At 44.3% G+C, this 25,924-nt stretch overlaps 1 protein-coding gene and 1 pseudogene across 3 annotated transcripts in view; one reads left to right on the top strand and one right to left on the bottom strand.

Annotated features, from left to right (window-relative positions):
* Positions 1 to 42: 42 nt before the first annotated feature.
* klhl21 (kelch-like family member 21) overlaps positions 43 to 25,924 on the top strand; it is a 36,268-nt gene continuing 10,386 nt past the window's right edge. The window contains exons 1-3 of one of the 3 annotated variants that reach the window (XM_078238799.1): positions 110 to 185; positions 11,864 to 11,919; positions 24,057 to 25,111. In XM_078238799.1, coding sequence (XP_078094925.1) covers positions 24,085 to 25,111 — 1,027 coding nt within the window. In that variant the 5' untranslated portion in view covers positions 110 to 185; positions 11,864 to 11,919; positions 24,057 to 24,084. Of the gene's footprint in view, positions 186 to 11,863; positions 11,920 to 23,749; positions 23,962 to 24,056; positions 25,112 to 25,924 lie in introns of those variants that run through there. The other 2 variants (XM_078238800.1, XM_078238801.1) reach the window with 2 other exon arrangements.
* LOC144510303 (U2 spliceosomal RNA) lies at positions 2,632 to 2,851 on the bottom strand (annotated as a pseudogene).

Here is a 25,924-nt window from a genome sequence, read left to right on the forward strand (position 1 = left end):
CGCTGGGTGTGTTTGTGCCCAACCCAACCCCCTGAAATAGTTGCTAGCAGGAATTTGCAAGAAGTTTTTTTTTCCACCCTTATCTTTGCTTACAAAGTCAGTTACAGATTTCCAAATTCACTTCGAAAGTGCACGGAGGGAGATGGCGAGGTCGGAGGGGCGGCTGTTGTGAGTTGATTTTCCCGGTGAGTGTAGCTGATTCTGTTGCAAGTTTGTTTCCCTCGCCCTCCAGACCCTCCCTCTCTTATTCCAAGGGCCAGTGGGGAGGGGAGGGGAGACAGATACAAGACAGCTTCAGGAAACAGACCCGTATCAGTTGCACCGTCTCTCCAGCCAGCACTTCCAGCCTCGTAGCGGAGGCTTAACTGGGGAATTTCTATGTATGATTCTGCTACATGTTTCTCCCCCTTGTTACTTAATAACAAGAGCTTGTTCTCGGTCTTCTATATCTTTCTCTAAAGGGTCGGGAGTCGCTCCCTTTGCAATGACAAAGGGTTTTCAATGGGCCTGTTCTCCAGACTACACGTGTGGGGGGAGACTGGCAGAGGGAGTTTCAGCCTGTATGGGGCCCACGTCACCAGTTTTCACTCTCTCCCGCAAACAAACGGGGGACTATTTTTGGCTTTTAATTAACCAGATCTTTGTGAAAGTAGATGCTTTGTGGTTAGGAGCCACAGCGCTCCGTGCGGTTTGTTTATAACCGTGTAAGGTATAAAACATTTTCCCCAATTGAAATTAGGCGTACCAAATGAGTATTATTTTTCAAAATCGTTCTTCTCGCGATTCGACGGTTGCATGGAATTTTGGTGGGGTTTATATATAGAATACTGGATAGCCAGCAGGCAGTTACAGGCTGCAATCTAATCGAGGTGTCCAGTTAGTGTCTATGTATAGAATAAGTGAATCCCGGCGGTGAGTTTTCAAGGCTTGAGATTTAAGCGACGGGTTTAGGTAGGTTTGTATCCATCTATCGCTTTGAAGTGAATGAGGAGGGCGTTGGAAATTTTCTTTACGGTTGTTGGAACATGGAATGCTTTTGAGTTTTCATTTTATGAGGCAGGCATCATTCAAGCACCTTGAGCTATTCTCTACACTTAAAGGTACTAAATGAATGCAAAGATGTCGCTTTTGATGGATAACTCGAGAAATATATGGTGTTGAGTATCCGAGGGGGCTTAAAGTGGAATTATAGAATCAATTTTGATTGTTGGAGAGGAAAATCAGTACAGATTTGACAGGCCAAATAACAGAACATTTACTGATTTATCCCTCGCTTAATCGTTTTGCCAGGACGATTAACAGAATGTTTTTGCCCCTCAGTTGATTCAATTTAGTTTAATTGTTTTACCAAAAAGATTAACAGGCCGAATGGCCTTTTGGCCAGTAACCTTTTATAGTTTCTTTTGTGGCTGTCCTTCGTTACACATTTTCATGAGCTTATTCTTGGGTCATTCATTACGAAAATGATTCTGCCATTTATCATTGAGGGATTTCACCTGGTGTTATGATCTGGTTGGGGGAGGTTAACATTTATTGAAGAAATCCAAACAACCAGCAATTAACTGACATAACTACAGCACAAGATCACTTTTTTAAAACAAAAATAAACTTTATTGTATATCGAAAATAAGTTGGCAAGTTGAGCACTATTAACACTAAAGCTCAAAAACTTGTGTTCCAGCTCTCCCAATAATTCCCTTCCCTTCACAAAATCTTTAACATTCATTTCCTTCTCCTGGGACCAATTTAAAAGATGTATCACAGCCCACTGGAATTCACTGTGATCTTTCTTCCATGTTCCAGCTATTCGCCAAGTTACAAGATTTCATGGGGGTCCTTCCATTAACTTTTTGACTGAGAGACTCTTAATTTATTTACTGACCTCTGGATTCCAAAGCTCAAGCATAAGCCTCCCTCTGACTTCTGTGGAGTGACTTAACAGATATTTTAACACCTTTTACTCCAATAGACTTCTGCTGTGGTTTTAAGCTACAACCAAGCTGATTACTTCGAGAACTACAACAAGATTACAACTGCCTTTTAGAGTATAACTAGATTTCTTCCTTTAGCTTCCAACTAAACATATCTGCCTGTACTCTTTTACCCTTACCTACTTTGTCTTATACTGAATACCAGCTCCCACTCATGTATGATAGATTTAGTATTTCCTCTACTTCAGGTGTAGGTCTGGCTTTTTCACTTGACTTCTAATGAGCTACAAATTATATACAACCCAAAGCTAATACAGTTCCGTAGTTGCTTTTCCAAACATCTTCCTACTGTGATTACCCCAGTCCAACGCCAGCATCTCCACATCATGATTTCCAAACATCAACCAACCTTGCCTGCTGGTTATGTTCTAACTGAATTCACAGAGGGAACTAAAGTCAAACTCCACCCATCTCCATGGCAATGTGACAGACCTGGCCTGTTCCCAGGCAGAAATGCAAATGAACTGGCTTTTAATTCCAAAGCTTTCCTTAATTCTGGGAAACCACACGAATGACTTTTTTTAAAATACTTTTCTAATTCAATCAAATCAAATCCAATTCAGAGTCTCAACAAGTTGAGACATTTCAGATCCAGGCTGACAAGACAGGGTGAGCGACCAAACTACCCTGTCCTGGGCCTGATCTACATGAGCCAAGCTGATTGGAGAAGGGGGAGGTTCCTCCTCCAAGACTTGAGCTCATTTGCATCTTAGCCAAAAGGCCGAGATGCCGCTTTAAAAAATTGCTTCATATGAAACATATGAAGCTTCAGTGTAACCTAATGACCTCAACCAAGTGCGGCTGACCATGGGCTGCCGATCATACTACACTTGATCTTAGCCAAAAGGCCGAGAAGCGAATAGGCCAAGAAACCACACGAATGACTTATCCTTTAATGGACAAACTGTAAACTCCTGTTCTTTAGTTAAGTAAGCCCACCTGCTGTTCATGATCTTGTCTATCTTGCTGTTGACCTCTTAAGTCAACATGTCCCAACCTTTAAGTGTAATAAACTCCAAGCTTATTTTAATTGTATCTACTTCAGGGCTGCTTTTATTCATTTCGCAACCAGATGAGCTTGTTTTCTGCAGTTAAGAATTTTAATTGCTAAAATTGAAAGCCATATTCTAAAACATAAATTATAAACTAGATATTTGCAACATTAGGTTAACCTTTCAGTGCAGATATTAATTTTTAAAAAATGTTCCACGGGTCCGCAACTTGGATGGTTATCATTCAGTGCCTAAAAGATTTTTGTTACTTTGGGATATGTAATTTAATGCAATAAAATCACTCATTTAGAATATACAGAAAAACGCTCTTCGCAACAGGAAAATAAACTGGAGCCACAATATCTGCCGTCTCCAAAATTAACTTCTGCATAAACTCACCCAATGTGAACATTTAATCATGTGCTGTTTTAAAGAAGCACAGCTATATTTTAGCAGAATATTGTTTTTCAAGAACAACCCTCTTTACAGTAATATTACAACAGTAATTAACCTGAAATTTCCAAGGTTGCAAGTGTCCTCTACACTTTTTTGATCGTTGGTGAGGATGACACATCATTTAATCAAATTAACAAAAAGTGTTCCCTTTTTCAAAGAACATATAAACTATAAAATCAAAATATTAAATTTTTTAAAATGAAGGAAACTATCAAGTTAAATCATTAGATTATTTGGTGTTTGCCACACTTTGGCCTTGCCAATCAAGGATGGCCTCGAATATAGCAGCAGACACTGTCCTTAAGTATCCTGGTGTGGACATAGCTGCGGAAAGGAGATAGGTAGTGACAAGTGCCGTCTACGCAGTGTGTATACAGTTCCCTAGATTTAACTTTCTAATTATAGGATACATCAGGAATTAGGAATAGGCTTTGGAATTAAAAGATAGTTCATTTGCATTTCCATCTGGGAACAGGCCATGTCTGTCACGTTGCCATGGAGATGGGTGGTGCTCAGTGGGTTTCTTTGGCTTGAGTTCCCTCTGTGAATTCAGTTGGAGCATAACCAGCAGGCAAGGTTGGTTGATGTTTGGAGGAGCAGCTAAGAAACTGTTAGCTTTGGTCTTGTGTAGCTTGTAGCTCCTTGGAAGTCGAGAGAAAAGGCTTGGCCCTACACCAGGCATCTGACATCCCTATGAACAATGCCACGGGAGATCAGCTAATGTATACTATAAATGTTTAATGATCTACCTTGAGCTGAATCTACATGCACATACACTTCCTGCAACCGGAAGCTAATGACAGCATTGTCTGAGTGGTGATGCAGTGCAGTCATTGCTTCCAGTCAGTCTATTAGAACAGGCGCAAAAAGAAATGCATTAAATGGTAATAACTAGGCACCCTAAAAGCAGAAAAGCCTGTTTCTGTTGCAGCTGGGGAGTGAAACCTCAGCAAATGTGTTTGCAGTTCTGAGCCTGGTCCTTGCCCCTCCTTCACTCCAAAGAGGGTTTCTCACAGATGGTGTGTGTTATGCAAATCAGATGAGATGTGCTGTTATTAATTTTATAATGATGGACCCACACACAGCTCTTCAGTCAGTGAGAATGTATTTGGTTATTTAATTGTATATTGTCTCTTGGGTTAGTGACCTTCACCAGTGGTTGCTCAATGAAAAGTGCAAGCTGTCAGTTTCACTGATGACACGGTGGGTAATTGCATCATGGGGATTTGGTACTGAGCGATATTACAGCAGTTCAAGAAGAAACCCGATCACCCGCTTGTCAAGGGACAGGCAACACGTTCCAGCCTTGTCAATAACACCCAGATCCCCTGATTTGATTTGTTTTTCAAAAGACCAGGGCCTGGATTTAATGGAGTCCACCAGAACAGGCTGGGTGGATCCACATAATCAGGGGTGAACCCTGCAGCCCTTTCCTGCCAGGGGAAACCAATCCCCAGTTAGTCAGCAGAAAATGTGGCAAACCTGCCTGCTGGCTAATGAAGTTCATTATTGAGCCACTTATCTAAGGCCATTATCCCGTAGCCCGGCAGGAATTAGTGATGGCTCCGAGATTCTGACAAACGCATGTAGTGCCTTCAGAAAACCCTGTTAGTTCTGCCAGTGGCCTCTTAGCATGGGGGGCTTCAAAGGCATTTAGTATCCAATCAAGGAACCCCATATTGGGAAGAGGAGAACCATCCCCATCTTTGTATTCAAACCCCCCTCCCTGCAACCTCCGACCGGTCAACACTCACCTGCCTCCAGGGATCCAGCGATGGTGCCTGCTGAAGGTGTCTGATTGGCCAGCAGCTCTTGGGGATTTAATTCTGTGGGAGGCCCGATTGCACATGAATATCGACGGGAAGCCCTTGGAGATGTGACATGAGTTCTCACCGGTGGCCACGTCACCTACATTAAATTCCACCCAAAAGATTCTAGGTTTGGCACCCAGTCTGCTGTATTTAAGTGCTTTAATTTGGGGCAGTAGTTGGTGGGGTGGGCAATAATTGGCCTCCATACTCTTGTTTTAAGGGGCAGGAAAATCAGTTTGCATTTCTGCACCTTCAGGCGAGTATCTGGGAGGGGCACTGCTGGGTGAGGTCAGGATTGTTGGCTGTGACCAAGTAGCCAGCCAACATAACCACAACTTGCATTTATATAGTGCCTTTAACTTAGCAAAGTGTCTCAAGCCAATTGAAAGGGGCAATTATCAGATACAATTTGATATGAAGGCAGGTACCAGTAGTCAAAGAAATAGTGTCTTAAAAGAAAATGAGGCAGAAGTGTTTAGGAAGGAATTTGAGAGCTTCAGTCCAAGGCAGTTACAAGCATGGCTGACAACCCTGAGATGATGAAAATCTCTGTCTAGGCTGAAAATTACTGAGCGACCACTTTGCAAAGCTCCAAGTGCATCTATCTCTTGGCAACTTCAAGTGCAAACAAGAGAAAATAGGGATAGAAGAAATCCCAGCTGACAGCTCGCCACTCCTGTGATGGTGCCAAGCAGCACAATATTTAATGAAGTTATGATGCTGGACCAAGGGTCAGATGGTCGACAGGGTTTTAATTTCTAGTTGCTTTGAGTGACTGAGTTATTCAAATCGTAGAATCCTACAGTGCAGAAGAGACCATTCGGCCCATCGTGTCTGCACCGACCACAATCCCACCCCGGCCACAATCCCATAACCCCACAGAGCTACAGTAGCTAGTCCTCCTGACACTAAGAGGCCAATGAACCTCACCCACACATCTTTGGAGTGTGGGAGGAAACTGGAGCACCCGGAGGAAACCCACGCAGACTCTACACAGACGATGACCCAAGCCAGGAATCAAACCTGGGTCCCTGGTGCTGTAAGGCAGCACTGCTAACCACTGTGCCACCGTGTGTGATATTTCAGTCTAACTGGTATTCAACATGCCTGACTAGTACAGATGTAAAACCATTTTCTATAATAAATATTCTGCTGCCTGAAATCTATAAGGAACTGCAGGTGTCCTCTGACCTTGGCACACCACAATACTTATGATTTCCTGCTGATGCCTATTTGGAATTGGCCTTAAAGAGACAGCAAGTTAACGACCACAATCCAGGTCTGTCCTGTGTAAAACACATTTGGTATAGTACTCTGTATATCAAATAACACACATGTTCATCTGCCTGTTTATCTGTGTATATCTATCTGTGTGCATGTGTTACTGCATATATCTGAGTGCCTTGCTGTGTGTTCTAACAGGTGGGCATGTTACTACATGTGTATTTTACACTGGGGTATGATTTCAGTTACTGTTCATCATCTTGCACCTTACTCTGAGTGTGAGTAGAGCTGTTCCATCATGGTGTGTAAGTATTAGATGATCTTTATCTTGTCTTCACCTGATATATGCAAAACACTTTGCAGCTGGGGTCACTACATAGTGAGTCGGAGCCGTGTCTGATTTCCTCCCCTTAACCCAGGAGTGCTGAACTATCGCTATAGTGCTAACTGAACGTAGAGCGAGACCTTCCTTCTCTGCTTGGCAATGCTGAACCAGATGAGTCTCAGAAAAGCCTCTTTCAAATACACCCAAAGGGAATGAATAAGGAACTTGTGCACTGGTGTTAAAGTATTCCTCGGTTAGTTTATTTTGCTTCCTTTCTACTTGTGGAAATGCAACAACAACTTGAATTTCTGTAATGCCTTTAGTGCAACTAAATGCCCCAAAGGTCTTCATAGGAATTATTGATTCAGAGTAAAGTGCTGATATGATGTGTGTTGCAGTATCAGCTTTGGGGGAATATAAACCACACCCGCCAGGGACACTGGATGTCAGAAGCTGTCACTTCCTCGTGTGCTTGGATTAACTGTGCAGACCAATGCTGCCTTTTTGCTTTACAGTGGCTATCTACGTAAACCTGACAGGCTGTCCTCAGTCAGAAACTCTGTCAGCTACAATTCTTGTTTGAAAGTGGTTGTGCATTTGCAGTCAATTCCCTGTTTGCTCCTTCCTGAAATCAGTCCTATGGATCTTTGCACTGGAACCAACCACAAGGCAGGCGTGTATCTTGTGTTGCTTGAGAACCTATTTTAATATTGAGAACCTTGGGTCAAGGCTGAAGCCCAGGACTACAGCAAGTTGGGGAAGTAAACTGAGCAGTGACTGTGATGCTGAGCATTAAAACTTATAGAGACTAAGGGAAGTGAGGAGCTCTGCAGTCCCAGGAAACAATGAGTTAGAGAAGAAAAGTGTGACGTGTCCTGATTTTAATATAGCAAGAATGCAAAGAAGAAGGTGTAGAAATGGGGGGGTGGGGGGGGGATGAAATTAGAAAGAAGAGGGATCGGGGGAAGCATTGTCAATAAAAGAATTGTGGGGTTGAAGGGTTTAGGTTTTAGATTGAAGCCAGTCACTCTGTGACTGACACCATGTGGCGCAGTGAATTCTCTGTCTGGTGTTATAGACCTGTCACCTAGCAATAGGCTGTGATCTTGAGGGGTTTTTTTGTGTGCTGGTGTTCGGAGCCCTTTTGTAAGTTTGCTATTAACAGAGGGGCTTGGGCTGAGTGACATGGAGGGGTGGGGAAGGACAGTTAGCTCGCAGTTGAATGTTTTGGGTTAATGACCATTTAACTAGTGTCATCTATTGACTCAGGATGGAAATGATACTCCTACAAATGCAGTCCCCATCAGATGCTGCTGATTCCCAACCATTAGATCAGAGCCTGGTGCAGCTGCAGTCACACAGCATGGGTTAAGTAGGAAATAAATACTTCAAGGGGTCAAGTTTCTATATGACCTCTTCCCAGATAACATTCTGAGCAGAATTAAATAAGGACTGTGCTGCATTGAGCTTAAATGAGTTGCACGTTTTGCACTGGAGTATCCAAGATGTTTCACATTGATTCAAAAGTTCATCCACCTCCCCGAAACTGTCCACATCCCAATTGAAATGGCATGTTTCCACAAATTGAGCCCAGATTCCCGGCTGTGTGGCACCCGTGATAACTTGAGTCCAGTGTTTAATCACAGACGACCAACCCGCTCTATTATGTTTCTCCTCCTGCTGCTGTTATTCCTTTAAACTCAGTTTAAATTGGGCTAAATGTCATCAATGACAACACAGCAGGATGCGCCTGTGTCATTCCGTTTACCGTTGGTCACAGGTATTGTATACCAAGGGCAGATCAAAGTAGTCAGTTCAAGCCCATTTAAGAAGAGCATTAAACCAGTCAGTTGAAGGATGGCTCTTTTCCTAGCAATCCCAGTCCCTGGTGATGTTGGAGTATTGCTATGATTCTCTCATGAATTGATTGTGATCGATCATGCTGCTTGGTTGCGGAGACTCATGGTAGATTTTACATTTGGGTTTAGGCTGATGAGTTTGCTAGATATTTCAGCAACACCTCATGGAGCAGCAGAAGAATGTTCTGTGCATTCTGTTCATTCCACCACTGGCATAAACTCTGCCCGCATTTGTATCAGAATTAATCACTTTTTGGAACATGGTGGCTTGTATAGGTAAATGTCAATTCTGTGCCAATACACCCCCACCAACAGCAATGAATGTCTAATTCGTTGTTATGGTGATTGAGGGCAAAATGTGGCCAAGACACTGGGAAGAAAGAAGAATGTTCTCTGAACAGCCTGCCGATCTTGAACATCTGTGTCAAAAAAGATGAAGGTCTCTGTTTAATGTCTCAGCATCTCTGCAATACTGAGGAGTGTTAAGACCCAGGCCAGAAACTCCAAGGTGTGTTTTGAAGTTAGACTAGACCCTAAATTTCACAGTTGATTTTGGCATGGGTGAACACAAGGTATGATTCAAGTGTCCCACTTGGAAGCTTTTATCAAACAAAGTTTATTTAAGAACACCATTAAAATATGACAAAAAGGAATGAGCATAACTTTTACCAATTACAAGATTTAAACATAACACAGTATAAACCATAACAGCTAGCTATCCAAGTTGTTCCAAATCAAACACCATACTACAGACACACACTCCTCTTCAGACTTGGCACAGAAACAAGTATGCTGACATGATGCCGGGTTTTCAGATTTTTAACACTTGTTGCGAATTGGTCTTTTGAATGTTGGATCAATTCTCTGAGGTTTCCTGGTTCCGGAACTTTCAGAAAGCCTCTGGAGAAGAGAGAGGCAGAGACACTCTTGTTCCACCAACTTCTAACAGCAACTGAGAAAATGAAACTAAAACTTGTACTTTTCTGTGGAGGAAAAACTGACTCTGGGAGCATCACCTGACTTGTCAATCAGGCTCCAATCCCCAAAGGACCATAAAACCCCAGAACACTGCATTAGGCCAGATTAAAATCAACATGATATCAATTGTACTGCCTCAGCAGCAACAAAGGACGCCGGTCACGGACATCACAGTGCCGACAACTTCTAGGGCCTGCTAGAAACATCCCGCACAGGAACATAATTAAAATACATTTCTTAAAAGCACAGGAGTGACAGGTTCATAGAAATCATAGAAACCCTACAGTACAGAAAGAGGCCATTCGGCCCATCGAGTCTGCGCCGACCACAATCCCACCCAGGCCATACCACCATATCCCTACATATTTTACCCACTAATCCCTCTAATCTACTCATCCCAGGACACTAAGGGGCAATTTTAGCATGGCCAATCAACCTAACCCGCACATCTTTGAACTGTGGGAGGAAACCGGAGGAAACCCACGCAGACACGAGGAGAATGTGCAAACTCCACACAGACAGTGACCCAAGCCGGGAATCGAACCCAGGTCCCTGGAGCTGTGAAGCAGCAGTGCTAACCACTGTGCTACCGTGCCGCCCGTACCGGTTGTCAAAGGGCTATGAGCCTGGGGGTGTGGGGATGGGGTTATCTAACCCTGCAACCTGCTGATCCAGAGGTGAAAACGTTGTCCATTGAGTCAAGCTGACACCAGCCCTGTTACAAAGACAGAAATTACTGGGAGCACGCGCAGGATCAGTGATTTTAAAAAAATACATGTTGTGACATTTGTGACAAGTATGCATCCTTCGCAGATACTGATGGTGTGTATTTCTGGCATTTGCATCTTGTCCTCTTTATTTGATATACCTGTCTTCATGCCCGCATGCATTCTCACTATCAATTGAATTATAACCAGCTGCTGGGAGATGCATTAAGAGTTGGGAATGGGGATGTTTATCATTGTGTTTTCCTTCATGTCACATCTGAAATCAGGAACTGTAGCGATATGGTAGTGTTGTGGTTATGTCAGTCGCCGAGCAAACCAGAGTCTTGAACTAGTAATTAAGGGAACATGAGTTCAGATCCCACCATGGCAGATGAGAAATTGAATTCAATTTTTAACGTCTACAAATAAAACAATTGGTCTCTGTAGCACTGACATGAAACTGCCGGATTGACACAAATCCTCAATGGGTTCACTAATATCCTTCAGGAAAGCTGCCATCTTTACCCAGTCTGCCTGTAAGACTCCTATCTCTAAAGTGGCCTAGTGCACAATTATGTCAAACCTTCCAGGAAGACTAAAGATGTGCAATAAATACAAACCTTGCCATCAATGCTCACACTCTGAGAGTAGATGTAAAAAAAATAAAATTCTGGAATATCATGGATGTTTGCCACTGGGGGTGCAGTTCGTATGGTGGACCCAATTTATGTAGAACACAGTGAAACAGACAAATCTCTCGCATCCAAACCAGAGATGTTGGGTAGAATTCTTCGACCACGCCCAGGGCTAGGATTCTCCAGTCCTGCTGCAGTGAATGGAATTTTGCCTGCACGCCAAACTCTCCTTTCTTGCTGGCAGCAGGACCGGAGCGAATGAGATCGGAGAATCCCAGCCATTATTTTACAGAGAAGGTCTGTGTGGAGATCATTTTTGCTGGGCAGAAGTTAGCTATGATCTTACTATGGTTCTTGCACATAATGGATAATACAGTGCAGGGGTTTACATTGTACTGTTGTCCCTTTTGACCCTACATCAACTAATGGTTAGGACCAAGCAAGTTAGAAGCCAACTAAACAATATTAATTCAACGTGGATCAGCCAAGTTACTTTGTAAATCTCTTCTCTCCTCCAATAATGTGTTTCCAACTACATCTCGCTCTGTGCAGGCAATTTCTACAGATTGTGTAGGGTACCAACAGCAAAAGCTTTAGATATCACTCCTCTGCGGTAAGAGCTATATAGTCTTGAAAGTGGATTAATAAGGAGAATCCCCATAGATGTACATGAACTAATACTGCAGAAAATGAAGATATAGGACAACACAAGGGGACAAGCTAGTCAGGGGCAAATGTTCTGTGCTGAGAGCTGATGCATCTGGAAGTTTAAAAACAAGGGTTCCCTTAATGCTGCTTGGTCTGCACTGAGTGCAACTTTGAATGCATAGAGTGTCAAGCTGGGCGTTCGGTGAGTGAGGTGCTCCTTTCTTTTACCTTTTTCAGCCTCCAGCAATTGGCCCTTATTCTGTACAAGGAAGAAGCTGATTGTTAAACAACTGGTAAGTTATTACACTTATTCTAATTGTAATAAGTTTTAAGTTATGGTCAAGCAGTCTTTTTCCGCTGAGGCTAGGGGAGAAAAAAACCAGAGGGCATGGGTTAAGGGTGAAAGGAGAAAAGTTTAAAGGGAATATTAGGGGGGGCTTCTTCACGCAGAGAGTGGTGGGAGTGTGGAATGAGCTGCCGGATAAAGTGGTAAATGCGGGGTCACTTTTAACATTTAAGAAAAACTTGGACGGGTTCATGGATGAGAGGGGTGTGGAGGGATATGGTCCAAGTGCAGGTCAGTGGGACTAGGCATAAAATGGTTCGGCACAGACAAGAAGGGCCAAAAGGCCTGTTTCTGAGCTGTAATTTTCTATGGTTCTAAGTGGAATGTACATCCTGCAGTATGTGGGAAGTCATGGGCGCACTGTGTGTCCTAGGCAAACACAACTGCAAAAGGTGTCCCAGCTGCAGTGGCTGGAATCTACAAGAAAGTAAATGATTTTTATATAATTATTTTATACAATATAGAAGTAAATGTTTGAAAGTGAGGTAGTTTGAAGCCAAATTTAAACAAAATAAATTATTAAGGGGCAAATTGGCTGAGTTAGGAAAATGCATTAAAAGATATGACTACACAAAGACATTGGATAGTTTTAAAATAATTATTACATTGTTTACAGCAACTATCCATTCCTTCAAGGCTCAAAAACCTAAAAAGAAGTAGTCAGCTGTGAGTAAAAAGGAAATTAAAGATTGTATAAGATTGCCAGAAGTAGTAGTAAACCTGAGGATTGAGAGCATTTTAGAATACAACAAAGGACCAAGAAAGAATAGAATAGGAATGTAAAATAGCAAAAATCATAAAAATGAATTGTAAAAGCTTCTATAGGCATGTGAAAAAGGAAACATTTTGGCTAAGATAAACGTGGGTCCATTACAGGCAGTCGGGAGATTTTATAATGGGGAATGTAAGGTATTAGATCAGAAACCCCAAAGTATATAATGAAGCTCAACTAAACCCCAACAGTTTTTCTATTTTGGCATTAGTGTGAGGATAAGGTGTTTCACTCCAGGTGTGATTCAATTGACACACTAGGAAGCTTTTATCAAAACAAACTTTATTTAACAATACAGTTTAACTGTAACAAATTAAATTTTACCAATTGAAATACATAAGCATGACAGGATACAATTCTTAACTGCAAATCTATCTCTTGGTTCCAATTCCAGCAATATTCCTCTTTAAACTCCTCTTCCAAATCAGTTAGCAACACACAGGCTATATGCTTGGGCTGCCAGTCCTCGAGCCTTCAGAACACCTCTGGAGAGAGACAGCGAAAGGAGCCCACTTCTCCTAGCAGATCCCAAACAGCAGCCTCCAGAGAGAGAGATACCTCTTGCGTATTTCAGAACCCAGCAGGAACAGCTGCCTCTTCCCTGTAAGCCCAGCTCCTCCCCTTAAGCACATGACCCTGTCAATCAACCTAATCAAAACCATACTCCGAAAACCCTGGGGAAAAACCAAATGAACAAATGCATTACCTCAGATTAAAAGCGGTATGGTGGCACAGTGGGTTAGCACTGCTGCCTCACAGCATCAGGGATCCAGGTTCAATTCTGGCCTCGGGTCACTGTCTGTGCAGAGTCTGCATGTTCTCCCATGTCTGTGTGGGTTTCCTCCAGGTGCTCCAGTTTCCTTCCACAGTCTGAAAAGACGTGCTGGTTAGGTGCATTGGCCATGCTAAATTCTCCCTCCGTGTACCCGAACAGGTGCTGGATTGTGGCGGCTAGGGGATTTTCACAGTAACGTCATTGCAGTGTTAATGTAAGCCTACTTGTGACACTAATAAACTTTTTTTTTTAAAGTCCCTAGCTAAAAATCAAACGTTAGCCTGCATTCTCAGCATGTGACCTGCCTGTTTTTCAGTCAAATTGGCACCATATAAAACAGCGCTGAATTTTAAACCTACCCCTCACAAGAAACATGTTATAAGTACATTTCTTAAAGGCACAGTATCATCACAAATGGCAGAGAGGCTAAACGATAACTTTGTGAATGTTTTCACAAAGGACATGATTTCTAATTCTAGAAGATGCAAGAAATCTTCCAGAATTAGAGATCCAAGGGAATAGGGAAAATGAGGAATTGAAGGAAATTTAGTATTGGTAAGAAGGTTGTATTGGAGAAATTAATAGGATTGGAGGCTGATAAGCCCCCAAGATCTGATATACTACACCCCAGAGTGTTGAAAGAGGTAGCTTTGGAGATAGTGGATACATCGGTGATCATCTTCCAAATTTCTGTCGATTCTGGAATGGTTCCTACAGATTGGAAGGTAGCAAATGTCATTCCACTATTTGAAACAGAGATAAAGAGAAAATGGGGAACTAATCATTTTTAGGAAAAATAAAATGTATGTTAAATGGGCACTTGGATAATGATGACCTGTTTGGACATAGTCAACATGAATTTATGAAGGGACATCATATTTGGTGAACCTGTTGGAGTTTTTTGCTGATATCAAAAACTGAATTGATAAAGGGGAGTTGGTGGATGTAGTATACTTGGATTTTCAGAAGGCTTTTGATAAAGTCTCCTGGGGTCGGTTAGCAAAAGTGAAGCACACGGGATAGGAGGTAATGTACTGACATGGATTAAGGATTGGTTAACCAGCAGAAAACAGAGTAACAGGATCATTTTCACTGGCTGGCTGTGACTAGTGGGGTACCACAAGGATCAGTACTTGGGTCCCAGCTGTATATCAATGATTTGGATGTGGGGACCAAAATGTAACATTTCCAAGTTTGCAGATGACACACAGCTAGGTTGCTGCGAGGGCATTAGATGATTATTTGAAGAGAAGCAATGTGCAGGGATATGAGGAAAAGGCAGGGGAATGGCACCAAGTCATTATGATTGTTTTGAGGGCTGGTGCAGACACGATGGGCCAAATGACCGAATGCTGCAATTCTGTGTGGCTGGCTTTTTATAAACACAAGAAATTCTGTTGTAGTGTGAGCCATTCTGTACAGTCGGATTAAGTAAGAAGTCTCACAACACCAGGTTAAAGTCCAACAGGTTTATTTGGTAGCAAATACCATAAGCTTTCGGAGCGCTGCTCCTTCGTCAGATGGAGTGGATATCTGCTCTCAAACAGTGCACAGAGACACAAAATCAAGTTACAGAATACTGATTAGAATGCGAATCCCTACAACCAGCCAGGTCTTAAAGGTACAGATAATGTGGGTGGAGGGAGCATTAAACACAGGTTAAAGAGATGTGTATTGTCTCCAGACAGAACAGCTAGTGAGATTCTGCAAGTCCAGCAGGCAAACTGTGGGGGTTACTGATAATGTGACATAAACCCAAGATCCCAGTCGGAATAAGCCACTGAGAGGCACAGTAATATTCATATTGAGCATGAGACGTCTGCCAGTAGATGGCGCTGTGTAGCAGTGTCTGGCGCCATCGAGTGGATAGAATGTGATACTGCAATGTCTGACGCCGCCTAGCGACAGGAATTTACATGGTAACTACACAGATTTCTGAGGAACATTCTCTACCCATCTGGAGCAAAAGCATCATTAAGTGGGATAAGTGAGGATTTTTTCACCTTTTTTTGTGCTTGTGCCATTTATATAAACTCGCTTGAAAACACAATGAACATACTTCAATGTATGTAGCACCTCTACCATAGAGGTAAGAGGGCAAGGCACTTCACAAAAACATCCGACAGGTGCCAAAAGATTGAGCAAAGGAATTGGAGAGGAAAGGGAGTGTTTTAAGAAGGGAATTCCAGAGCTTGGGATCTAGGCAAATGAGACCATGCTTGTCAATGGTGCAGCAATTAAAATCTGAAAAATGACCTGTTGCCTTTTAATAACTTTTCACCTGTTTCATTCCCTCTGCTGCTGTTGGGTTCCCTCTTTGAAGAACCTCCCTGATATGCTGGCCAACTTGCGACATTTTTGTGGCATTTACATCACTAGGAGTCCAGGCTGGAACCATCACTTAGAATTCCATTACATTCCCACCCATCTAGTTCAGCAGCTAACTTGCGTTGCATGTGTGGAATATTTTTGACTTTTTTATTCCCTTTAGACATGAAGGCACTGACATATGCTGGGGTTATCTCAGTCCTCAGCAACTTGTTTGCAACAGTGACTACAGTTCACGAGTACATCTTTGACTGTAAATGTTTTAGGATGTCCTGAGGATCTGAAAGATGCAATATAAACAGTTTGTTAACTCTTGCCAGCAAGTGCTGGTGGATATTGGAGATCTTCACAGGGGTGCCCCACCATATCCTCTGCTAAAGTTGGGTCACCAGACAATGATTGAGAGGGAACTTTGGATGACTTTTAACCACCACCCCTTCCCCCCCCCCCCCCACCACCACCACCACCAAGCACAGGGGCATTCAGACCAATGACAATATCCCAACAGCTGCCAGGGTAATGTGGGTTAACTCAGCACCAACCAACAGTCAAATAAAAGATCTCTTGGTCTGCACAGTTCTGCCCCACACAAGGTGATGAATTTACCCATTTCTGTCATGATCCAATCCATCCCTTACCCCTCCCTATCATTGTAACCTTGAACAATGCTCTGCAATCCCTGTGCTCCTCCAGTTCTGGCTTCTTGCAAATCCCTTATTTTTATTTCTCCACCATTGGACAACAGAGCCTTCAGTTGTCTGAACTCGGAGCTTCATAATGTCCTCCTTGAAGCTCTCTGCCTCTCTCTCCTCCTTTAAGGCTCCCCTTTTAAACTTACCTCTTTGTTTAAAGCTTTTGGTCACATGTCTTAATATCTCCCTGTGTGGCCTGGTGTCAAATTTACACTCGTAGCACTCGCTTCGCAGAAGCTAAGTAAGTTGTTCCTGTGAGTGGGTCCTATGGTGAGTCGTCAGATTTGTTATAGGTTTGGAGTGTTAGTGATTACAAATGTTTAATAGTTTTTCTCTCTGAAACCATATCCCTGGTGACATCAGAATGACTCATAGCTGAGGTCTGTGTAAGATCTGAGTAAGCACATAACCCATTTTAAAGGGGGAATGGGAGGGTTGCCATTTTACTTTTAGGTTTTTCACTGTCACACTGGTGAAAGTTTTTAAATACCAGTTGCCAGCTTGTTTAACGAAGGATCCGACTTTCAGATTTGACAAAATGACAAGTTTGTTGCACTCTTTCTGCCGTTTTCTTCTCCACTCCCTGAAGTCTTGACGCTTTGCTCAAGTATGGTTCCTTGGTACCAATCACCTTTTTAGCCCCTCACACAAGCAACCATTCATGATGTGTAAATCTAAATGATTTGTCTTTGGGAACAGCCCATTGCCTGCGAATCTGACCCTATCCTCATCCATTGTCCCCAGGGGCACTGGATAGTGATCAGGTTAGAATCATAGAAACCCTACAGCACAGAAAGAGGCCATTCGGCCCATCGAGTCTGCACCGACCACAATCCCACCCAGGCCCTACCCCCAAATCCCCACCTATTTACCCACTAATCCCTCTAACCTACGCATCTCAGGACACTAAGGGCAATTTTAGCATGGCCAATCAACCTAACCCGCACATCTTTGGACTGTGGGAGGAAACCGGAGCACCCGGAGGAAACCCACGCAGACACGAGGAGAACGTGCAAACTCCACACAGACAGTGACCCAAGCCAGGAATCGAACCCAGGTCCCTGGAGCTGTGAAGCAGCAGTGCTAACCACTATGCTACCGTGCCGCCCGTGTAGCAACTTTGGCTGAAGTTTTAAAATTTACTCTCTCTGGCGGATAGGTGCTGAGGCTAGTTGTATCTCCCCTCCTACCCACTGTTATCCTGACTCAGATCAGCTAATTTAGTGCAGAATAGGGATCAAAACCTTGAATAATCGACTGTGTAGGGATCAGAGGTGCAACACTGAAGGGCCATTGATAATACTGAACAAAATAAATTAATCATTTATAATATGAAATAAAAACAGAAAATACTAGAAAAACTCAGCTACTCTGGTAGCATCTGTAAAGTAAAAGTTTATTTATTAGTCACAAATGGCTTACATTAACACTGAAATGAAGTTACTGTGAAAATCCTCTCGTTGTCACACTCCGGTGCCTGTTCGGGTACACCAAGGGAGAATTTAGCATGGCCAATTCACCTAACCTGGTGGCGTTTTGAGTCCACATAATGCTTCTGCAATCATTTGTTGGCCCTGAAATTCTGCTTTGTGATGAAATAACACAAGGCATGAGTGCAGTGTTTATTGCAAAGTTTAATTTCCGATCTGTTCTCTCTTTGAGCATCTCTCCCTTGGCTGGAGATTGGCTCAGTAAGAAGTCTCACAACACCAGGTCCAACAGGTTTATTTGGTAGCAAAAGCCACTAGCTTTCGGAGCGCTTGCTGCCCCTTCGTCAGGTAAGTGGGAGTTCTGTTCACAAACAGGGCATATAAAGACACAAACTCAATTTACGGAATAATGATTGGAATGCGAGTCTTTACAGGTAATCAAGTCTTAAAGATACAGACAGTGTGAGTGGAGACAGCATTAAGCACAGGTTAAAGGGAACTGATCCACTTCAGATCAGCCATGATTTTATTGAATGGCAGGGCAGGCTCGAGGGGCTAGATGGCCTACTCCTGCTCCTATTTCTTATGTTCTTATGTTCTAGATGTATATTGTCTCCCGACAGGACAGTTAGTGAGGTTTTGCAAGTCCAGGCAAGTCGTGGGGGTTACACCGCTCGACAATCACCAGGCAAGAGTGTTCTCTTCCTGTTGGGGAACACTTCAGCGGTCACGGGCATTTGGCCTCTGATCTTCGGGCAAGCGTTCTCCAAGGCGGCCTTCACGACACACGACAGCACAGAGTCGCTGAGCAGAGACTGATAGCCAAGTTCCGCACACATGAGGACAGCCTCAACCGGGATCTTGGGTTCATGTCACACTATCTGTAACCCCCACAACTTGCCTGGACTTGCAAAATCTCACTAACTGTCCTGTCTGGAGACAATACACATCTCTTTAACCTGTGCTTAACGCTCTCTCCACTCACATTGTCTGTACCTTTAAGACTTGATTACCTGTAAAGACTCGCATTCCAATCATTATTTTGTAAATTGAGTTTGTGTCTTTATATGCCCTGTTTGTGAACAGAACTCCCACTTACCTGACAAAGGGGCAGCGCTCCGAAAGCTAGTGGCTTTTGCTACCAAATAAACCTGTTGGACTTTAACCTGGTGTTGTGAGGCTTCTGTGTTTACCCCAGTCCAACGCCGGCATCTCCACATGGAGATCGGCTGCCATCTTGCAGTTGATTACTTTCTGCCTCATGGTAGGGAAGCACAAGGTCTACATTAATCAAATTCTGCAACCTCGGTGAGCTTGGATACTCAGATCAGCTAATTTAGTGCAGAACAGGGATCAAAACCTTAAATAGTCGATCGTGCAGGGATCAGAGGTACGTTCTTCATAGAGGTGCATTCTTCATGGCTGTGCCTTTACCAATTGGAGTCCATTTGCCAATCAATCACTCTGGTGCAAGTTTTTTTACACAGAGGTGGTGGGTGCCTGGAACTCACTGCTGAGGGAGGAAGCGGAGGCAGATATGATAGTGACTTTTAAGGGACATATGGACAAATACATGAATAGGATGAGAATAGAAGGATATGGTCCCCATAAGAGTAGGGGGTTTTAGTTCAGACGGGCAGCATGGTCAGTGCAGGCTTGGAGGGCCGGAGTGCTGTAATCTTTTGTTCATTGGAGAAACCGGCAAAATGCAACCAAGGTAGCGGTTTTTTTTAAAAAAAATGATGTGGAGTTGCCGATGTTGGACTGAGGCAGGCACAGTAAGTAGAGTCACAACACCAGGTTAAAGTCCAACAGGTTTATTTGGTAGCACGAGCTTATGGAGCGCGGCTCCTTCATCACCTGATGAAGGAGCAGCGCTCTGAAAGCTCGTGCTACCAAATATGCTACCAACCTGCTGTTGTGAGACTACTTACTAAAAAAAATGTGTAATTGGATATTTTACATCGAGTGCCAATGGTCCAATATTACACCTAAATTTATACAATGCTAGATTGTGGAGTGTAATCCTGAGCACCCCAAAGTAAATGGACACTGAGACCAGAGAGAGCATATAGAATGTATAATAAGCAAGCATGAAGACAGTAGCTCATCACCAAGTGCAACTAGTCACAGAGTGTGAAATTCGGAATTTGATGAGTGAGGGAGGCAGGGAAAAGGGTAAGTGGTTGGTGGATATTTGGCTCTTCTATCTTTCAAAACTCCTGAAACGTATCAGTTATTGTAAAGTTTCATTAGCAGTAGTAAGATTTACTAAAAATAATAAAACTCGTGTCTTCAGGGTTTATTAATTATAAATTAATTAATTAGGGCATGATAAATGCCTTGACCAATTAAAGTCAACCTTTTTGATTTGAATTTAAACAAAGTTTGGCGGTTAGCTGTCAATTGTCATAGCTGGTGCATTCTTCATGGCTGTGCCTCTTATCAATTAGGGTCCGTGTGCCAATCAATAACTCTTGTGTTGTGTAAATTGTTTCCTTTACAATTTGGTATCCTTGCAAATTGTTCTGATGAATGAAATACAAAAAGCTTTGACAGCATGTCTCTTTTTTTTTCAGCAATAACCAGACTGTGAAGAAAGGGACAGGGTGTACAAGCTTAACAGTGGCAGATAAGGCCAGAGATTGCAAAAATTGTAAAGAGAGTGAGAGACAGAACCTTTAAATGTGCGCAGCATTCGTAGCAAAATGGATGAATTGTTAGTACAGAGAGAAATACATTTGTATGACCTGATAGCCATCATAGAAACACAGTTGCAGAGTGATCAGACCTGGGGCCTGAACTTTGAAGGTTATTTGACATTTTGGAAAGGTTGGGGGACAGCTCTGTTATTTAAGGACGTCATTAATACTGTAATGAGATGCCCTTGGCTCGAAAGAGCAAGATGTTGAATCAGTTTGGATAAAGGTAAGAAACAGGAAAGCTAAGAGGTAACTTGTGGGAGCACTTTATAGGCCCCAACAGTCATTACATTATAGGACAGAGTATACAAATAAATGGGATGTTTTTAAAAGGTACCACAATAATCATAGGCGACTGTTATCTACATGTAGATTGGACAAATCAAATTGACAAAAGTAGGCTGGAAAATTAGTTCATATTGTATGCAGGACAATTTCTTGGAGCAGTCTGTTTTATAGAGCCTTTTGGGGAGAGTGACATGTTGGGTTGAATAGCCTTGACCTGAGATGTAAATTTATACACTTCTGTGGAGATAACTTTGCTCTGTGGTAACACTTATTTCTGGCTTGGAATGTTTGCTATTTGTGCTCCACTCCCAAGATTTGGACACACAATCTGGTGAACTCTCTGGAGCAATCCGAGTGGTGCATTGTTGGAAGTGCCATCTTTTGGGATAAGCTTTGAAACCAAGGCTTTGCCTTTTTGCAGTAGATAGGCTTCAAAAGATTGTGTGTCTCCATCCAAATTCTCCTAGCATCCTGGTCTCGGGCATGGAAGGTGGAGAGTAAGGAGGTGACATGTACTTATAGTGACTGTCAGACTGAGCTGCCTATGCTGGTGCTTGCAATGCGAGTGTTTGTTGCCCTTTGTTCCATCTCCAATAAGAATATTATTAACATAGAAAAGAAAGATTTGCATTTGTATACCACCTTTCATGACCTTGGGACATCCCAAAATGCTTTACAGGCAATGAAGCTGTTGTTGTAATGTGTGAATGCCAGCAACCAAGTTATGTCATGATAATGACCAGAAAATTTGTTTTGGTAATGTTCGTTGATGGTTAAATATTGACCAAGACATTTTATTTTTACACAAGATGACGGTCACTGGCCAACATTTGTTGCTCCATCCCTTATAGCCCTTAAGGTGATTGCAGTGAGACACCTTCCTGAACCACTGCAATCCATGTGGTACAGGTGCACGGTTCTGTTAGGGAGTGCCAGGATTTTAACCCATTGACAGTGAAGGAACAGCAATATAATTCCTTAGGATGGAGTGTGGCTTGGAAGGGAATTTGCAGGTGCTTATGTTCCCATGTGTCTGCTGCCCTTGCCCTTGCCCTTTTAGGTGGCAGAGGCTCCAAGTTTGCAAGCTGTTGTTGAAGGAAGCTTGGTGAGTTGCTGCAGTGCACCTTTTGATATAGTACACACTGCTGCCACTGTATGTTGGTGGTGGATGGGGTTGTTGATCAAGCGGGCTGCTTTGTCCTGGATGGTGTTGAGCTTGTGTTGTTGGAGCTGCACTCATCCAGAAAAGTGGACAGTATTCCATCACACTTCTGGCTTGTGTCTTGTAGATAGTGGACAAGCTTTGGGGACTCTAGAGGCGAGTTACTCATCACAGAAATCTCAGCCTCTGACCTACTCTTGCAGCCAAAGGGGTTTATTTCCCTGCTCTACTTTCAAAACATTGATGTGGGATGTTTTAAATCCACTTGAGAGAGCAGATGAGGCCTTGGTTTAGTCAATTGTTTGAACGACCGCCTATCCCTCCCACTGTCCAAAAGATGTGCTATTGGTGCATTGGCCATGCTAAATTCTCCCTCAGTGTACCCGAACAGGTGCTGGAATATAGAGCATAGAACAGGACAGCACAGGAACAGGCCCTTCAGCCCACAATGTTGTGCCAAACATGATGCCAAATTAAACTAATCCCTTCTGCCTGCCCTTGGTACGTATCCCTCTATTCCTTGCATATTCATGTGCTTATCTAAAACCCCCTATCGTACCTGCCTGCACCACCACTCCTAGCATCTCATTCCAGACACCTACCAGTTTGTGTAAAAAAAATCTTGCTCCTCACATCTCTTTTGAACTTTTCCCTTCTCACCCCAAGTGCATGGCCCCTAGTATTTCGGGAGGGATATAACAACCTTGCTCATCTCAAAACCATCAAATCCCACCCAAGGTCAACGAACCTGTCCATAGTTCACCCCTTGCCTGCTTCGATTCCTGTGGTGAATGGGATGGTAAAGTTACGGCTATCAACTCTGGGAGAAAGATTCTGACTTGCTTTTTTTTAAAAAAAGTTTCCAACACAAATAGTTTCAGCCTCCAACAGAAAATTGTTATTTTTTTAACTGAAGTCAAGGTAAGACCACTGGTCTAGGAGGATGATTTTGAAGATTAATTGGAGGTGGAAAATGCTATCTCAATGCACAGGCTCCATCCCACTCGCTTAGTGATGTGTGTTATCCCACTGCTCCCTTGCTTTCCCAAGAAACAAAATGCCACTTTTAACATTTACTGACCTGTAGGCATGTTGGAATCCACTGCATAAATGTGTGGCGACTAGGGGGAATTTCACAACTTCATTGCAGTGTTAATGTAAGCCGACTTGTGACACTAATAAATAAACTTTAAAACAGTTAACCTTGGCACTGTCAGCCTAAATCAGTGGTTCCCAAAGGGTGCAGCGCGCCACACTGGTGTGGCCGCGAGAGGATGGCAAGTGTGGCGGGAAGATTCAAGGACAATCAAAGAAACATTTAAACATGGGTAGATATTTTTCTAAAGTGATTGTTTTATACTTTATAATATGATCATGGGACATCCAGAAAGTAGTTGTGTTCTATGTTATGAGTTGCTTTTTTTTTTGTTTTTGAATGTATTTCTTATCAATAAAATATTCGGTGTGGCGCGAGCAAATTTTTATTCCAAAAAGTGCGGCCCAGTGAAAAAAGTTTGGGAACCACTGACCTTAATTATGTACTTCTGGAGTGGGACTCCACCGCTCTGATGGCAAGAGTGTGATGCCAGGGTGACACTTTTAACAAAAGTAGGGGGTGGGGGAGAGTTACATGGATTTTGACAGGACAGCAAGCGGCCATTCGGTCCATAGGGTCCATACTGGTTGGTGTTTCTGGTGGGGAGAAGGGCATGGGTTGGTGGTGTGACTGTGTCCGCATGACTGAGCCGAGAGTGTTGGGTTGTTGAGAGGTTGCAGCCGGCCAAGTTTTAATCCATTGAAGGCAAATGTCAAGAGGATGATTTGCGGGCTGCAGCTGCTGGTAAATATAACCTGCTGGGTGGGTGACTGGGTTATAAAAGCTGCTGGAGCCTCGTGCCTGTGATAATCTCTGACTCTCTCTCTCTGCCTTTGCAGATGGTTTGACCTCCCGCGCTCTGAAGGAATGGACAGGCCTAGCACGCTGACCCAAGCCTCGGTGCTGCCTTTCTGCGACCCCGGCCACGCTCTGCACATCCTGCAGGGCATCAGCGAGCTGCGGGCGGAGGGCAAGTTCTTCGACATGACGCTGTCGGCGGGCGGGCAGGATTTCCCGTGCCACCGGACGGTGCTGGCGGCCGCCAGCCACTACTTCAGGGCCATGTTCGCGGGCCGGCTGCGGGAGAGCCAGGCCGAGCGGGTGGAGCTGCACGGGGTGCGGCCCGCCATCCTGGGCCTGCTGCTGGACTTCTGCTACAGCGGCCGGGTGACCGTCACCCCGGGCAACGTGGAGCCGCTGGCCCGCGCCGCCGACCTCTTCCAGTTCCCCTCGGTCAAGGAGGCGTGCTGCGCCTACCTGGAGCGGCAGCTGGACGTGGCCAACTGCCTGGACATCCAGGAGTTCGCCGAGGCCTACGCCTGCCGCGGCCTGGCCGAGCGGGCCAAGCGCTTCATCCTGCGCCACATCGTCGAGCTGTCCGCCCACCAGGACTTCGAGGCGCTGCCGCAGCGCCGGCTGCTCGAGTACCTGTCCGACGACCGCCTGCACGTCGACAAGGAGGAGGCGGCCTACCAGCTGGCGCTGCGCTGGGTCAAGGCCGACCCCAAGCGGCGCCTCCGCCTCTGGCCCGAGCTCTTGGAGCACGTCCGCCTGCCCTTCATCCGCCGCTTCTACCTGCTGGCGTACGTGGAGAGCGAGCCGCTGGTCTCGCACTTCCCCCGCTGCCGCCAGCTCATCCACCAGGCCCGCGCCTTCCAGTCCTCCGCGTACGACCGCCACGACTACCCGTGCGAGCGGATGCGGGCCCGGCCCTCCACCGGCCTGGCCGAGATCCTGGTGGTGGTGGGCGGCTGCGACAAGGACTGCGACGAGCTGGTCACCGTGGACTGCTTCAACCCGCAGAGCGGCCAGTGGCGCTACCTGGCCGAGTTCCCCGAGCAGCTGGCCGGAGGCTACAGCATCACCGCCTTCGGCAACGACATCTATGTCACCGGTAAGAAGGTTATTATTCATTAGTTATTAATTGTTTTGTTTATTGTTGATGTGGAGATTCCGGCGTTGGACTGGGGTAGGCACGGTAAGAAGTCTCACCGCAGCACAGTATGTGGGGGTAGGGGCTGGGTGGGATTCGGGGTCGGTTCAGACTCGATGGGCCGAATGGCCTCCTTCTGCACTGTAGGGTTTCTATGATTTCTAGTACAGGCCCTTCGGCCCTCGATGTTGTGCCCAGCTTTGTCCGAAATCAAGCTATCCCACTCCCTATCATCCTGGTGTGCTCCATGTGCCTATCCAATAACCGCTTGAAAGTTCCTAAAGTGTCCGACTCCATTATCACAGCAGTCTCTCTCTGTGTGTGTGTGTGTGTGTCTCTCTCTCTGGTTAAAGTCCAACAGATTTATTATTGTCACTTTAAGTTTACTTATCCGTGTCACAAGTAGGCTTACATTAACACTGCAATGAACTTACTATGAAAATCTCCCTGTTCGCCACACTCCGGCGTCTGTTCGGGTACACTGAGGGAGAATTTAGCACAACCAACACCTCTTTCGGACTGAGGGGAAACCGGAGCACCTGGAGGAAACTCCGCGCACACCCAGGACTCGAACCCAGATGCTCTAAGGCAGCAGTGCTAACTCTGAGGCACTGTGCTACCATGCTGCCCCAACAAAGATCATGCACAGAGAAGGCTCTTCAGCCCATTGCGGCCATGGTATCTCTATTTTTTACCTCCTTTTAAAATATATAGATATTATATTTATTTGTGATTACCGAGCTCACTGCTCACTGAAGACCTGAAGCATGGCAG

The sequence above is a fragment of the Mustelus asterias genome, chromosome 22, assembly GCF_964213995.1.
Source record: "Mustelus asterias chromosome 22, sMusAst1.hap1.1, whole genome shotgun sequence".
Classification (NCBI taxonomy): Eukaryota; Metazoa; Chordata; class Chondrichthyes; order Carcharhiniformes; family Triakidae; genus Mustelus; species Mustelus asterias.